General features: G+C 37.8%; 3 protein-coding genes across 3 annotated transcripts; 2 read left to right on the forward strand and 1 right to left on the reverse strand.

Annotated features, from left to right (window-relative positions):
- The first annotated feature begins 1951 nt into the window (after positions 1–1951).
- LOC101161367 (GTP cyclohydrolase 1) lies at positions 1952–4686 on the forward strand. The gene is made up of 6 exons (XM_004085058.3): positions 1952–2347; positions 2713–2822; positions 2900–2955; positions 3508–3539; positions 3646–3730; positions 3998–4686. The coding sequence occupies exons 1-6, from the start codon at positions 2050–2052 to the stop codon at positions 4125–4127; spliced, it is 711 nt and encodes a 236-aa protein (XP_004085106.1). The 5' UTR covers positions 1952–2049; the 3' UTR covers positions 4128–4686.
- A 1275-nt stretch (positions 4687–5961) lies between these two features.
- Positions 5962–10496, reverse strand: cript (CXXC repeat containing interactor of PDZ3 domain). The gene is made up of 5 exons (XM_011493443.3): positions 10368–10496; positions 10099–10164; positions 8672–8726; positions 8420–8523; positions 5962–6282 (listed from the first exon to the last, which is right to left on the reverse strand). Exons 1-5 carry the CDS (start codon positions 10381–10383, stop codon positions 6218–6220), a joined length of 306 nt encoding a protein of 101 aa, XP_011491745.1. The 5' UTR covers positions 10384–10496; the 3' UTR covers positions 5962–6217.
- A 275-nt stretch (positions 10497–10771) lies between these two features.
- Positions 10772–14236, forward strand: pigf (phosphatidylinositol glycan anchor biosynthesis class F). Its single transcript, XM_023949499.1, has 5 exons — positions 10772–11139; positions 11656–11747; positions 11933–12049; positions 12130–12238; positions 13952–14236. Exons 1-5 carry the CDS (start codon positions 10912–10914, stop codon positions 14063–14065), a joined length of 660 nt encoding a protein of 219 aa, XP_023805267.1. The 5' UTR covers positions 10772–10911; the 3' UTR covers positions 14066–14236.
- Positions 14237–15014: the final 778 nt, after the last annotated feature.

Genomic DNA, 15014 nt, shown 5'->3' on the forward strand with positions numbered 1-15014 from the left:
CTGACAAAATGTTGAGACAGAGAGATATTATTTATTGATCCCACATTGGGGAAATTCAATTGACAATTGAGACAGATCCGTTTAGCCAGCAGGAAGAACATAGGCTTCTAAAAGATGGAGCATGGAGTTCCCATTAAACAGCTTTCTGACCAACTATGTGGTTAATGAGTAAGTCAGTTGGTTGGTGGGGTGACATTACCCAGGGATTTCCAGTTATTCTGAAAAGCTGGAAGAAATCTATTCAGGTGATGTAAGGTTGCAACAAAATAAAACATAAAATCTGATCCTGTGAGAAAAAAGATGCAGAATTTTGGGTTTAAAGCAGTGAGACAAACAGTAGACATTTATAGACATTTATGTTTCGATAGAATGTAAACATACAAAGCTTAAACTGTCTGTGTTCAGCAATTTTTGGAACTGTTTCCCAGAGACCCTTCTGGAGATTATCATTTGGATTACAATATCAAGTGTGCTTTTGACTGAGCCCCAGACTCCTGAGTTCTACCTACGAGCATTCCTCTCTCTTCTGAGTTCTGTGTTCTGTGTAATTCATGACATGTTTATATAAGGCTGGATTTTGCTTTGTTTTTTTTTTAGGAATTTATTTTTCAGCTAAAAAATCAAACCGTTTTAGCCATGCAAATCAAAACACACTGTGATTTACTAAATTTTTTAATAAAAACCTTTTTTCTACTTGTTTATTTGGCATAATGTTTCCTATAGTGCAGTTAACAACACATAAAGTTAATCTCAACTGACAATTCACCTGGAATTTGGTCATGGGTCCCTTTTAAATTGTAATTTCAACATTAATGTTAAAGACTTGCAATAAATTTAAGATCAAATCAAAAAGGTCAGCTTGTGAATTGCAATCTTTTACATTGCAAAATGCTTTTTTCTAGTAGCAAGACTAAATTATTCATCACAATTTCAATTGAAAGATGCATTAAAGTCCCACTGATCATCTTTTGAGCTTTTTTCAAAGTGTTCACAGTTTTCTTTTAACTATGATTATGCAGTTTTTAACCAAAATCGAAAACTTGTGTCATTTTCTAGGACACAGTTTCTGCAGAGAGGCAGTAGTTCATCAGAAATTCACTTCTGAGTTGTCGGCAAGACTGTAAGCACAGCGTAGGCTTGCCTCTTCTTCTTGACATGCCTTTGTTTAAATGCTCGCCCGCAAGCTTTCAGTCCCTCACACCTCAATCTAACATTAAAGGTACAACAAAAATGGCAAACGATATTAGAGCTATCCAGCAGTACACTTTAGAGCCAGATATCTATATCATACATTTTGAGAAAAATGCAACAAGAACATGTTGAGAACATGTTGGGGTGGGTCTTAAAGAGGAGCAACAAATGATAAAAACTGAAGAAAAAAATCGGAATTAAGCCAAATTGAAAAACTATTTTTTCACTCAGCTTTGAGCATCCAGCCTGTTCAGTAAATACTCATGTGTGTAATGCTTTGGATAAATATATAAATGTGAGTTTGAAAATTTTTTAATGTTGAACTTTAATGCTCTTTGATAACCAATTCATTCCCAAGTCAACGAAAAATAAATGAATAAAAATCCTCATTTGCATGCTACTAAAGGTTAAAACCTCTTATGCAATTTGATTTCCCTAGATTAAAAGCCATAATAAGCCTATGGTTTCTCAAAAAGAAAAAAAATTATCATAAGACTCGTGAGTATTTAAGGAAGCGTTTGTAGAAAACTAGTGTAACACAATCGGAACCAATTCATTGGAGATACGTCCGTGCATTTAGTGTCAAGTGATGCCAGATGCGGAAAATGTGTTACAAATTCAACCTCATGTTTAGGGGAAGTGTGTGTGTGTGCGCGGGGGGGTCTGTGATGACCGCGTCCACTCTCAAAGGTGTGTTGACGCACGCAGCGTCCGGACGAATGAGAAGCTGATGCGCTCCTCCGGCACGCTATAAAAGCTGTGCGTCCGTGGCGCAGTCATCCAAGCAGCCGCACCGAGCAAGCGCAGCCGTAAAATACCTCCTGTCTGTCCTTCACTTCCGTCTCTCTCTGCGGCAACATGAACTCCCACTGCAATGGAAAAGTCAGCGACTCCGTGGAGGACTTCCACCTCAACAACGGCTTCAGCGACCTCATCATAGACACCAAGAAGTCCGCCGTCGTCGCGCACCGCAAGCACGAGACGTCCCGCAAAGAGTCCGAAGACGAGTCCCGCTTGCCTCTGCTGGAGGCCGCCTACACCAGCATCCTTCGGCACCTCGGGGAAGACACGGACCGGGAGGGGCTGCTGCGCACGCCGCTGCGCGCCGCCAAAGCTATCCAGTTCTTCACCAAGGGCTACCATGAGACCATTGACGGTGAGTTCAACATCCAGCAGCAGCGTTCGTTTCCAAAGCTTTTGGTCGAAACTTACGCACAAAAAAAGCATCTTTGTAGAGCTTCTTTCTTTAAAATGACATTTTTTAGAAGTTTTACTTGAAGGTTTGTCAATAAAACTGAATACAATCAGCAACTTTTTCAGGAAAGCTTAAATTTATGAAACTCTATATCTTCATAAGTCAAAGTTTTGTTTAATTTACTATGTTTTTCTTTCAGAAACTTATCTGAATCAATTTCCACACAATGGGATGTAACATAGGGTTTAAAATAGGTCAAATGTTTTAACAAAACATTGCTTTAGGAACTCATAAAGATATGAAATGTGTGTTTTTATACTCAACAGACATCCTAAACAATGCCATATTTGATGAAGATCACGAGGAGATGGTGATTGTGAAGGACATTGATGTGTTTTCTCTGTGTGAACATCACCTGGTGCCTTTTTTTGGAAAGGTACTGTACAGTTGCACTGTAATATGTATAGTCTAAGAAAGTAAAATGCTGAAGTACTTCTTTTTTTTTTCTTGCAGGTTCACATTGGATATATTCCCAACAAAAAAGTGGTGGGACTGAGCAAACTAGCAAGGTAACTCATCACGCATGAGCCCTCCTGCTGGCATTGTGGCTGTATATTTCAGGCGTTAGTGATGGGTGGCTGCGTTCTTCTGTTGTCTTAGTGCTTTGACCTGGAGGCTTACAGTCTGAGCCCACTGACCATCATCTAGTCCCTTCATCAAGCACACTCACAGAAACAAATCTAAAGCCCATCCGCACTCGAACCATGAGAAAATCCCCGTCAGATCTGTGGGAATAGGCCTTATTTTCACGGCAGCTTTGTCTGTCTCCTTCTCGTTTTTCCTGGGAATATCCGATCAAAGGAACCCAGAATAGCTGCAAAAATGAGACATCAAGGGATTTTTTTAGGTGAACTTTTGCAATTTGAATCGTACACAACATATTCAGTGAAATGTCCAGAGTGAATGATTCACAGATTTTGAGTATATACAGTCAGAGAGTCACATCAGAGGTCACAGGTCAGGGACTGATGCCAGTCTGTGTTTGACGAAAGATTAATCATTATTACAATTGATGTAAAAGACACCCCTGTGTGCTCTGTTTGCGTTCTGGTCTTCTGCAGGATTGCAGAGATCTTCAGTCGGAGGCTTCAAGGTAGGCAAATCCAAAACACGTGGAGCGACAGTAAAACTGGAGATGAACTCTGATAAATATCCGCATATCGAAATTCCACAAGTCCAATTATTTTTCCTTTGTTCAGTTCAAGAGCGTCTGACCAAGCAGATTGCCATGGCGATTTGTGAGGCTCTGCAGCCAAAGGGCGTAGCTGTGGTAATAGAAGCAGCGTAAGTCAACGATAACATGGAAAAACTCATATAACACTGCAGTATGCTGATTTGTTTTGTAAGCACTAAAAAAAAAAAAAAAAAAAGAACGTCTGTCTGTTTCAATCTTCTGAGCCCCACTTCTTCTATCTCAACATGTAACAACTGATAAATAGAACTTGATGTGGAACAATCTGTGGCGTTCCCCTTTCCAATTGCATTACAAGCTTCCTTGAAGCATGTGAAATGCTGCGGCTCCAAGTCTGACACTTGTGTTTGGGTCTGCAGGCACATGTGCATGGTGATGCGTGGCGTCCAGAAGATGAACAGCCGCACGGTGACCAGCACCATGCTGGGAATTTACCTGGAGGACCCCAAAACCCGGGAGGAGTTCCTGACTCTCGCGATGCGCACCTAACAAACCACAAGCACTATTCCAACACTAATCCCTGCTTGCAGAATTGTTCGGAAAGATATTAAGCGTGGCTTTTTAAAAAACAACAGCACAGTGTTCAGAAATTTGCTGCAAGAATTCCAACTCTTAAGGAACAAGATCCAAAAGAGCGACGCTTGAAAGATTACAGTCCTGCAGCAGTGGAGATCTCAGTGAACACAAAGAATCATGGTGCCTTTTATTGTAGATATATTAGTTTAAAAAAAAACAGTTTTATTATAAAATATAGTAAAAGCTGAGTGCAATAATATAATGTGAAAATCCTTTCAGATGGAAATTTCATTGGTGCTTTTCCAAACTGTTCCATTCTGTGTTATCGGGTTGAGAATCCACTGGTTTCAAGGTTTCACTGATGTGTGTGCCATTTATATACATTTTTTAAACCTTTGTATTCTATGACATTTTATGGTACAACTGAATTTATATCTGTAGTCCAACAAATAAAGCAAATGAATGTAGATTTCAGATCTATGATGGTGATTTCCTGAAGAGTCCTAAATAAAAACAACAGAAACAGAAAAAACTGCGTCTCTGATCTTTTTACTGCAGAATCTGATGGTCTCAGGGTTACAAGGTCTATAAATACTTTGTTTACTGAAAATAATACTAATAATAATGTCGTTCTACTAAAATATGAAGTTGATTTTCATTTCCACTAGAATGGGGAAGACAAACCTTTCTAATCAGTCATGGTTATTGATCTGCCATATAACCATGCTGCTGGTGAGTGGCTTACAAAAAAGGAAAACTAGTACAGTCACAAAACATCCTTGACTTTTGGAGTATTGACATGCAGGACCATGCCATTGGTGTGCTCCTGCAAAACAAGATGGAAAAAAGGGATAAAAGAGTTTTTGATCTCAAAAGTGAAAAAATTAATAATAAAAACTGAACATATAAATTTGATTTTGTTGCATTTGTGAATTCAGAGCAGCAGCAAATAGCAGCGCTTTGACTTGTATTAAACTGTTATAAAGATAAATAAAAACGCTGGTCAGCCACAACAAAACTCGTCACAATCCTGTGAATGCAAGTTTTATAACCAAGTCAGAACATTTTTTTTTAATGTGGTCATACTTTCAAACAAACAGTACTGGAACAGAAACAGATGTACTTTTTTATATAAAAGGACTAAACTCCTAGTAAATCTAAAAAAAGAAATAAATTCACAGTGTTGCATTTTATTGCATCTATTCTGCTGAATCTGTTCTGATAAACGGACTGATAGAAGAAACACTTGAATGTTTGTTTTGATCAGTGTGTTGCCATGATTTTGTATGAAAAAATATTTTGTTGGGTATGGATTTGTGTGCATGTCTTTAAACACATCACACAAGCAAACATTTACCTCACACCAAAGTTCCTCCTGGACTCTTCAATCAATGTTTGTTAGTCAAGATCACAGTTACAATAATATGTCGTTACATAACAACAGTTACACTGTTAACTGACCTGAGCGGAGGCTTAGTTTAACTGTGGCGCAACAGTAAAAATCCAGAAGCAAAAAAGGCGAGGGTGTGCACACGTGATAGAAAGCCCGAGGCAAAGCAAGCCCTTTAAATATCACAGGGGAAACTGTCGTCAAACAACTGCTGAACTGTAACCTTCATCACTGACAGCAGATTTGGGATTGGGTGGTGGAGCAGGGGGAGGGGGGGGGGGGGGGGGTCAAAGCCAACGATGCAGCAGGCGGATTCTAAATATGATTATATCAGCGTAAACGTGGATGTATTGTGCGTAAGCGGCTAAAATTGTACTTGATTGTGCCCATAGGCAATGAGGCAAGTCGACTCATTTAATCTCCTCACAATGGAAGCTTTAATTGACTCAACACAGAATCTACAACATAAATCAATGCTCTAAAATGCAAACAAAAAAATCAAATCTCAGAAACTGAATTTTAAAATATAAAAAAGTTATGACTTTAAGCTTAATGGTTTATTTGGAGATAATGTTTTGTGTTGTAATATCGAAGCATCTTTAACAGGAATAGTCATCTCCAAATCTGTCCTTGACGGTCTCAAATGTACAGATGTTCTCCGGTTGGTTCTCAGTCACACAGATGTCTGCTTGTAGTTCTTGGTGTCCAAGACTTTCTTTCCACACATTGCACAGATTCCTGCAGAGAGAAAAAAACAGAAGCATCAGGAGCAGAATCTTTCATTTGTACTGTCTAAAGTACTCTTTACATTTTAAGTATGAATATTTACTGTGCTTCTTCCATTTTCTTTTGCACTGAGGGTCCTATACTGGCTACTTTAACAAAAAGTCAAAGTATGCATCCACGATGCAGGATTTAATGAGTTTAAATTTCACACTGCAGTGTTTCCTCGCTATTTCACAGTTCACTCTTTGTCTTGCAGATTTCTTTCAGTGTAATTTTGCGTGCTTTTTTTTTTTTTAAACACAGCAAACTGTGTTCTGCATCTTGATTGGCCATGTGGCTTGGACATTGAAGAGAAGGACGGAGATTTTAACCAATCACCATCTGGTTAGGACTTGGATTTGTTGTAGGCCGGACAAACTGATAGGCCCAAACTCTGAGAGGGTCTGACAGAAGTTAGTGGAGGCCACAAAGATCACAATCACTGTCAGCTCTCCTTAAAGAAATTGAGGATTGCACCTCAGGATTGCATCTCTGCTTTTTGCAGATGATGTTCTGTTGGTTTCAACAAACCAGGACCTTCAACGTGCACTGGGCTGGTTGGAGTCAAGTATGACGCGGCTGAAATAAGTATTTGAGGCTCCACGTTGGAGACCATGGTTCTTGACTGGGGCCAGGTGGTTTGTCCTCTCCAGATAGATGGACGGCTCCGTCCTCTCATGGAGAAGTATTTTGGGCTCTTGTTCATAATTGAGGTAAAGATGGAAGATGGGACTGACAGGTAGATAGGTGTAGCGGCTGCAGTGATGTTGTTGCTGTATTGATCTGTTGTAGTGAAGGAGCTAAACCAAAAGGCAAAGCTTTTGATTAACTGGTCGGTCTATGTTCCTACCCTCACTTATGTTCATGAGCTCTGGGTCTTTCAGAAAGGATCTGATTCTGGATCCAAGGGGCTGAAATTAGTTTCCTTCAAAGGTTTGACTGGGTGCTTCAATAGAGATGGGGTGAGAAGCTTGGTCGGAGTAGACCCGCTGATCCACCACAGCTAAGGCGGCACTGTGATCACCTCTGTATACTTCCTGGATGGCTTCATAGGGGGGTATTCTAGATCTGTCCTACTGGGAAAACACTCAGGACACGCTGACGAGACTAAAGTTCTAGTCTGGCCTAGGAGGGGATTGGGGTTCCCCAAGCAAAGGTGGAGGAAGTCTGTGTGGTGAGGGAGGTCTGGGCATCCCTAATGAGACTGCTTCCCCAACATCACGTCTCTAGATAATCTGGAGAAGAAGGGTTGATGGACGAATCACTAAAACAAAGCAATGCTGTCTATGGGGGAAGTTTATAAAAATTTAAAGATTTAATTTACTGTTATATTTATTGTGCAAGCAAAAAAAAAAATCATTAAAAATATCACCACCCGGTAAGTTTGAGCCTTTGGGTTTCACTTGAATAGCAAAGTTTGACAAACATCTCAATAAATAAATATTTTATTTTTGCCCATTTAGTTGTTGTTTCACAGCAGTTTGGGTTGTGCATATATTCAGGCATAATTTTTAGCTCAGGGGCTATTTTTGACCACTTCATCAAAACCTGCAATATTTGGGGCACAACATGCAATTCTGCAATCAATGTAAAACCTTGTATCCACTTCTGCAAGCCGAGTGCTTGGGGCTGGGGTCGAGGTTTGTAAAAATATGGCTTTTGAGGTTTGAATTTCATCACTCAGTTCAAATACTTTACAGACATAAACAAACAGTTAAGTTAACCTATTCCTATACCTTTAAATTCTTTGTATCAGTCACCAGGAACCCTAAAAAAATTACATTTACATCAAAGGATATTTTATAAATTAAAGTGTGTAGTGAGAAGATAATAAAGGACTTGCCAACATGTGTACATTTATATAAATGGGCATCTGTTATGGAAGCACAAACATATGCCAGCACAATGTTGGTTATAGTAAAGATTTACAAAATTACAGACAAATTTATATCAATATTATGACTGAACATAAAAATGAAAAACCTACTTAATACTGTTCTGCTTTAATATGATTTTTGGTTCTACAATACATTGTAGTGTTAATTTTTGACATGTTACCTTCAATTTGTATTGAAGAAAATAAAAATAGAGTTTAAGTGCACAACTATACCTTTCTTGTAAGCACAGCCCTGGCAGTAGTGCGATCCAGGCTGATGAACAGAGCTCTTGCAGATTCTGCAGATGGCAAAGCCCGTCTTACTGTAAGGGTCGAACCTGAGAAAAACCACAGTTAAACATTGAGAATTAGCAACATCAAAGAACCTTAACAGCAAAATAAACCACTAGTGCTTACAGAAAGCTAGAAACTACTACACTGCCATTTGATTTATGAGTAAAAGTTTTTTCACAGTGCAATACTCACCTGGCCTTCTTAGATGTCAACATCTTGTTTTCATTTAGTTTACGGCCTCCACTCTCTAAGAAAAATAAAACAACATTGTGAGATTATATATACACATGTATGTACATACATACATACCAGTGGCGATTTCTTTAAGACTGCAAGGGAAGCTCTGCTTCCCTTATAATGTCACAAAATAAATGGTCAAATATGTACTATTGTATTGTATTGTATTTTATTTTATTAACATTTTATTGACTAAAAATGTGTAAGAAAACGTTCATCTCAAAGACGAGTTCGTTAAGAATCAGTTACATATAGCAAGTCGCCTGACTCGATTTCCTTCTCATACATTCCCGCAGCATCACAGTGCATTTCTCTAAAGAAGCCCAGCGTCCATTGACTTCAATCGGGCTGCTTTGAACATTTTTTTTCTGCGCTTCGAAACTAGATGGTCATTGGATAAACGCTGTGATTATGTCCCGCCAACGGATGCTCAGCGTCTCTGGGGGTGAGTGGGGAGTGGGCCAGCCCAAACTCCGAGCTTCTCCGTGATGATTGAAGGGTCTGTTAAAAGACCGCCTTCTGACTGAAGCTTTTCGCTTATTCACATTTCTCAAGTTCAGTCGAACTAAAAACTGCTGCAACCTATTTCTTTGATAATTGCTGGGCTAAATTGCTTGATTTTCATCATACATTTCACACAATTATACACCACATTGATTGTTTCAGTTTTACAGAGTTTAATATTTTTTTTTAGATAGTTAATTCTTCCCTTTGATTCAGGAAGACTGAGGTCAGAACTTCAAGTCCTGTTTTCAGATCAGGACTTGCAGGGTAACAGGGGAAAGCTGTATGATTACTTGGTGTTCCTTAAAGACATGGAGTTGGACAGTCCAATGCCTCAGCTTTACAAACTGTTCTCATTAGTGGCAACAATTGGAGTTACATCTGCAGGTGTAGAAAGGAGCTTCTCCTGTTTAAAGTGACTTAAGTCCTACACCCGAAACACAATGGGCTAAGGCTGTTTAAGCAGCCTAGCTCTGCTGGCCATTGAGAGGACATTGGTCAAGTCAGTTGAGACACCTAGTTGGTACGACAGGGTCACAGACCATTTTCTTGAAAAGGAACGTAGGGCATAAATACTTTTAAATAAATAGACAATTTTATGATGTAGGCCGAAAATGAGCCGACAGACAGACCGACAGACAGACAGACCGACCGACCGACCGACCGACCGACGGGGAAAACAGATATGTAAATGAGTACTGTTCTAATAAATATTTTAGCAGTAGCTTCTCCTTCCATCGTTTCGATTCCTTAATGACGTTCATTTACAAGACAGATTTTTTGGGGGCAACATATTTATTTTACCTGTCGTTCCACGATTGTCTAAATTATTAAACGTGTAAACATTTTTGGATGTTTTTGGATAGAGACTACGTTACCAGTCGTATTTCGTGCTCCATCCTTCCAAGTGTCAGGAGTGATGACCTTTCCGAGCTTCTTTTCGCCTAAAATATTAGGAAATCCCACATTAACAAAGAATTATTAATAATTAACAAAGCTAACTACGAGCAAGGAAAACCAAAACAAATGCTAGCATAACAAAATATTAGCCACTCAACAAAACAACAAAAATGTCACTAACTAACTATATTAACTAAGTCATAAGTGTAAAATTATGTAAGAAACAAGGCGAAAGTGCGATATTTACATTTTTCACAAACCATCTCAGCTGCGTTTACTTGGCCTGTCTTGATATAAAATGTGTACAAGCGTTCAAGCTAGCTCTGCTCATGTAACTTCCGGTTGTCTTCGTCAACTTGTACAAACAAATCTCATTGGGTAATCCTGTCAGTAAAACGTTATGTGATTCGTTCACTCCGACTAGAAGCGCATTTCTAAAATCCAGAATAAAAGTAAAATGAGAGTAACAATATTTTCGCCACGGAATCAGCACTCGAAAATATAAATTTCACTTTAGAAAATAGTATTTTATTATAAAGTGTTGAATATGATTTAAATATGTTGGGTAATGTATGTCAAAACAAAGAAATTGGTAGAAATTAACAATCAAAAGAGAATCTTCTGTTTTATTGTGAAACGCAAACGGAAATTGCTTTTTTTTTTTCATATTTACGGAAGCGTAGTCATACATGGATTTGCGTGTCCTTTCGCCTACCAAAATTCTAAGACACCTCTACTGAAATTATCTACATTATTCTATTGTCTTGTTGTGAAAAGTGAAAGTCTTCATCATGTGGGACCACGAAATCAGAGCCATGGTGTCGACCCACGCTCTGATCGCCGCTTCGATGTTCATGGCTACGGTGCTACCTGCAGTTTTTGTTCTAAGCTTCTCGGTGTACGGCACTCACCTGTTGTGGCTGTACTGCACATCCGGTGCTGTGAATGCTGTCAGTGTCGTCGTCTTCTGGCTCCTCGGCGTCACACCGTCCACTAAAAAAAATACACTTGGATATAAGGTCAGAATGTCTTCCCTCGGAAATGTCTTTATTTTGTCCAAACCCAAAGAAATGTGCTTGATTTGTTTAAGGTTTTTGCCAAATAGTCATACGTATATGAGAGAAGTATCAGAAATAATTATTACACAATTTAAAATAATAGAAAACTAGGTTTTTCAAAACAATTAATTCCTATTATTTACTCGTAAACGTTTTGTCTCGTTTTTAAAAAACAAATTTGCAAATGGACGTTTCAGTAATAATTAGAAATGTGTATTTCTGATTTGAACACATTTTTAATTGAGTTTATAAACATTTGCTACAGTGCTTTATTTTCACGTTAAACATTTTAAATTCATATGACAGTCTATATGCAATTGTTGCTTATTAACATTTTTCTGCTACAACAAACTCATATAAAAAAATAATTTTTCTGAGCTTTTACATATAAAAATTGTTCATTTTTTAAGTGGATTTTTCTCAAATGTCTACGTTGTAACTTTTTGGTAATAATGATAATCCTGTTTCTTTCCACAGCTTTCCAGGCTGTTTCGTGCCTGTCTGTACTTTTTCTTGTCATGTCTGTTCTTCCACACTGTGATTGTCCTTTATGGAGCCCCGTTGATTGAGTAAGTCTATTAGAAAAAAATCTTTGAAATTGTTTTTAAAATGTATCTGTAAAAAAGGGCAGATGTTTTCTGCATGCAGACAACTTTAGTGCATTCTCCTCTGTTTGACCAAATCAGATTTTTTTTTTTTTTTTTTTTGCAAAACTGTACCTAATATAGTGAAATTTTTCTTTTTCTTTTTTCAGATCTGCTTTAGAAACATTTTCTCTTGCTGTGCTGCTCACCTCACTGACCACAATGAGGTGTCTCTGTGTTCTTGGTCCAAACGTCCAGGCCTGGATAAGAGTGTTTAGTCGTCATGGGTAAGCTTTTTCTCTTTTTTTTTTTCCACATTTTTTTCCTTCATTCTAACGCAAAAAGGGTTTTGTTCTGTCTTTTTTAGAGCCATGTCTGTATGGGACACCTGTCTGCAGATTACAGTGGCTTGTACACTAATAGGGGCCTGGGTGGGAGCTTTCCCAATACCTCTGGACTGGGACAGGCCCTGGCAGGTCAGCAGCTTTTAATAAAATGAGTATTTCTCGAATTTTCTTGCATGAGAAGTAGTTATGAAGTCTTAGATGCACAATTACTTCTTATTTACATCCAGGAGAAAAATAATCCAAAGCAACCCAAAAAAAGGGTTTTTTTGGGCAAAAATCAAGCAACGCAAACCTGAAAGAGTCTAATGAGGAGGATATGGTGACAAAGTGCAGTGTGTTAGTTGTGTTGTTAGCCAAGATATACTCCACATAGATCAAGAGGCACCTCTTTCATTAAAATGAGGTTATCATGACCATGCAATCAATTTAAAAGATCCATACAAATCCTACCTGTGAATGCTGTCAGTGTTGTCGTCTTTAACAAACTTTATATTTTTGAAAAAGTTTAGTTTTTAAAGTTAAATGTAGGTGATGGAGATTTGGTAGTAATAAAAACATTTTAAAAGTTATGTTAGATCATTACTTTTTGGATAGATTTGAGGTAACTTTTAAAGGTGCAAGTGCATTTGCACTCTAGTCTGTTTGTGAAGTTTATTTTGGATGTATCCATTCATTTAAATCTTATTATATAAAAACAAATGAAGGTTACTAGTTTATCTACATTTCAAAGAAAGATCTGTCAGGATATGTGAAATATAATTGGATGTTGATCAAGTTGAAAAAATACATATATATTTAAACAGCAACTTTTTTTTTGAACAAATGGGGTTAAAGTTTTTTTTAAGGAATCAGTAGCAAGATTTTGAACCGTTAATTCGAAAAACAAATTTATAAATGATCGGATATTTAGAAAACAAATCAAAATATTTTATATTTCAATTCAGTTCAATTCAATTTTATTTGTATAGCCCAAATTTGTGCCCCTTATCTGTTAATAATAAGGCAAATCTGCTTTAGAATTTTTTTATTATCTGGCTTCAATTGGCTAATTTGATCACCATCATAATGTGTTTACAACCACCTATATTTAAGTTAAAGTCCTTGGGTGGGAAGAAGGGATCTAGGGGACTTATTTGTGTATGTTACTGAACATTTTAATCAAAATTTTACAAGATTAAAACGACTAAATGTGAGGTTTTAAAAATTTACTTTTATGAATCTTTTAAAAAACTGCCAGACAATTAGATTAAACTAAATGTTTTTTTTAATTATTTTTATTTTATTTATTATTTTCATTATTTCTGTTTTAAAACAAAAAATATGCTGTGAATGATGCACATTAAAGTTGAATACTGACTTCTTAGTGTCATGAAGGTTTATGTGGAAATTCTAAAAATATATATTTAAATTGACTTTGAAGCAAATCGTTTTATCGTTTACTTACAATAGAATGTAATATTTATGTGAAAACAAAATTTAAATGCTGAAATAATTTAAGGATCTGATTGGAGCTTGATGGGATGTTCTTTTCTCTATAAAGCTGGTAGCAGTTCTACCGTTATTGTGACATGTAATGTAATGTAAAAATGTTCTCAAACCTATTTTCCCTCTCTATTTTGTTTTTTAAAAGACACCAACTTTCGTATTTCCTTCTTCTATTTCCTTGAAGAAGCACATTAATTGTGGGTGGGGGTTGACTTAAATGACACTGTTGTATTTTTTAATAGGAGATGCTTGAGTTGGAGCACGCCTGCAGGGTCTAGAATTCCCCCCTTCTATATTTTGAGAGTGATGTGGTCGACATCCTTGGCACAAAGAAACAACCCTCTTTTTGTCCTCTAGGTTTGGCCCGTTTCCTGCAGCCTGGGAGCTACGATCGGGTACCTAACCGGACTCGTGGCCGCTCCCACTTGGATCCACTACCATCGCAAGCAGCTCACGTACAAGTGCAAGTGATGAGAGGACAAATGTTTCCAGTTGGAGTGTCCAGCGAGGGCTTGAACTTTTAAGGATTATTTATTTGGCTGCTGTTTGAAGCCTGTTGGAGGTTTTTGTAATGACACAGTTTTCTAAGCACGAGGGGAAAAAGCTTCAAATGTTTTGACAAAAATAAAACATTTACACTTATTCACTGAATCTGTTTTTATGTGAACGTTAGAGCCTCAACTCGAGCTTATTTGGTTGATCTCTTGTGGACTGACCTGAAGATGGCGCTGTTGAATCACCACCGATACAAAAGAGCTGTCTAAGCTAGAGAATCTAACAAAAACAACTGCAAAGTTATTAGGTTTGGATGATCATTTATTGACAAAAACAGAATTTAATTGTTTTTTTGGCTCCACAATCTTAACCATTTGCTCACAAAAGATGTTCAACATCTAAAGTCTGATGAATTCTCCTTTTTAAAAAGCTATTAATCTTTAACAGCCCATTTTAACGCCCCTCTGCCCTGACTTTCTTTCTCATTCCACCTTTTCCACCTCCTCCGGCAACCATATTGATTCACTTTCATTCTGGGGACATTCATTTTCTCCGTTTTTATGCCTCCCTCACAGCATTTTAGCCACAATGAAGTCTAAATCTTCTGCACTGCAGATGGAAATGGGGGGGTTCTATTACTTTAACAATTGTTTTCGGAAGAACGAGTGTCAACACATCCATTTGAAGTTTGTGTTGCTGAGTTTAATGGCGCTGGATGATGCTGGGGGGCATCAGCCCTGTGATTAAAACCTTGCTTAGGATGCCAGGACTGAGCTAAAAACAGCCTAAAGGAAGGTAGCAGAAAAAGATGGAAAGCCCTTCAAGAAGCCTACATATGCTTACAACCCTAATCAACACATTTTGTAGAGCTCGAGACTCTCACCTCGTCTGATAAAATGAATTCTGACCTCGTGCTGTTAACTCC

The sequence above is a fragment of the Oryzias latipes genome, chromosome 19, assembly GCF_002234675.1.
Source record: "Oryzias latipes chromosome 19, ASM223467v1".
Lineage (NCBI taxonomy): Eukaryota > Metazoa > Chordata > Actinopteri > Beloniformes > Adrianichthyidae > Oryzias > Oryzias latipes.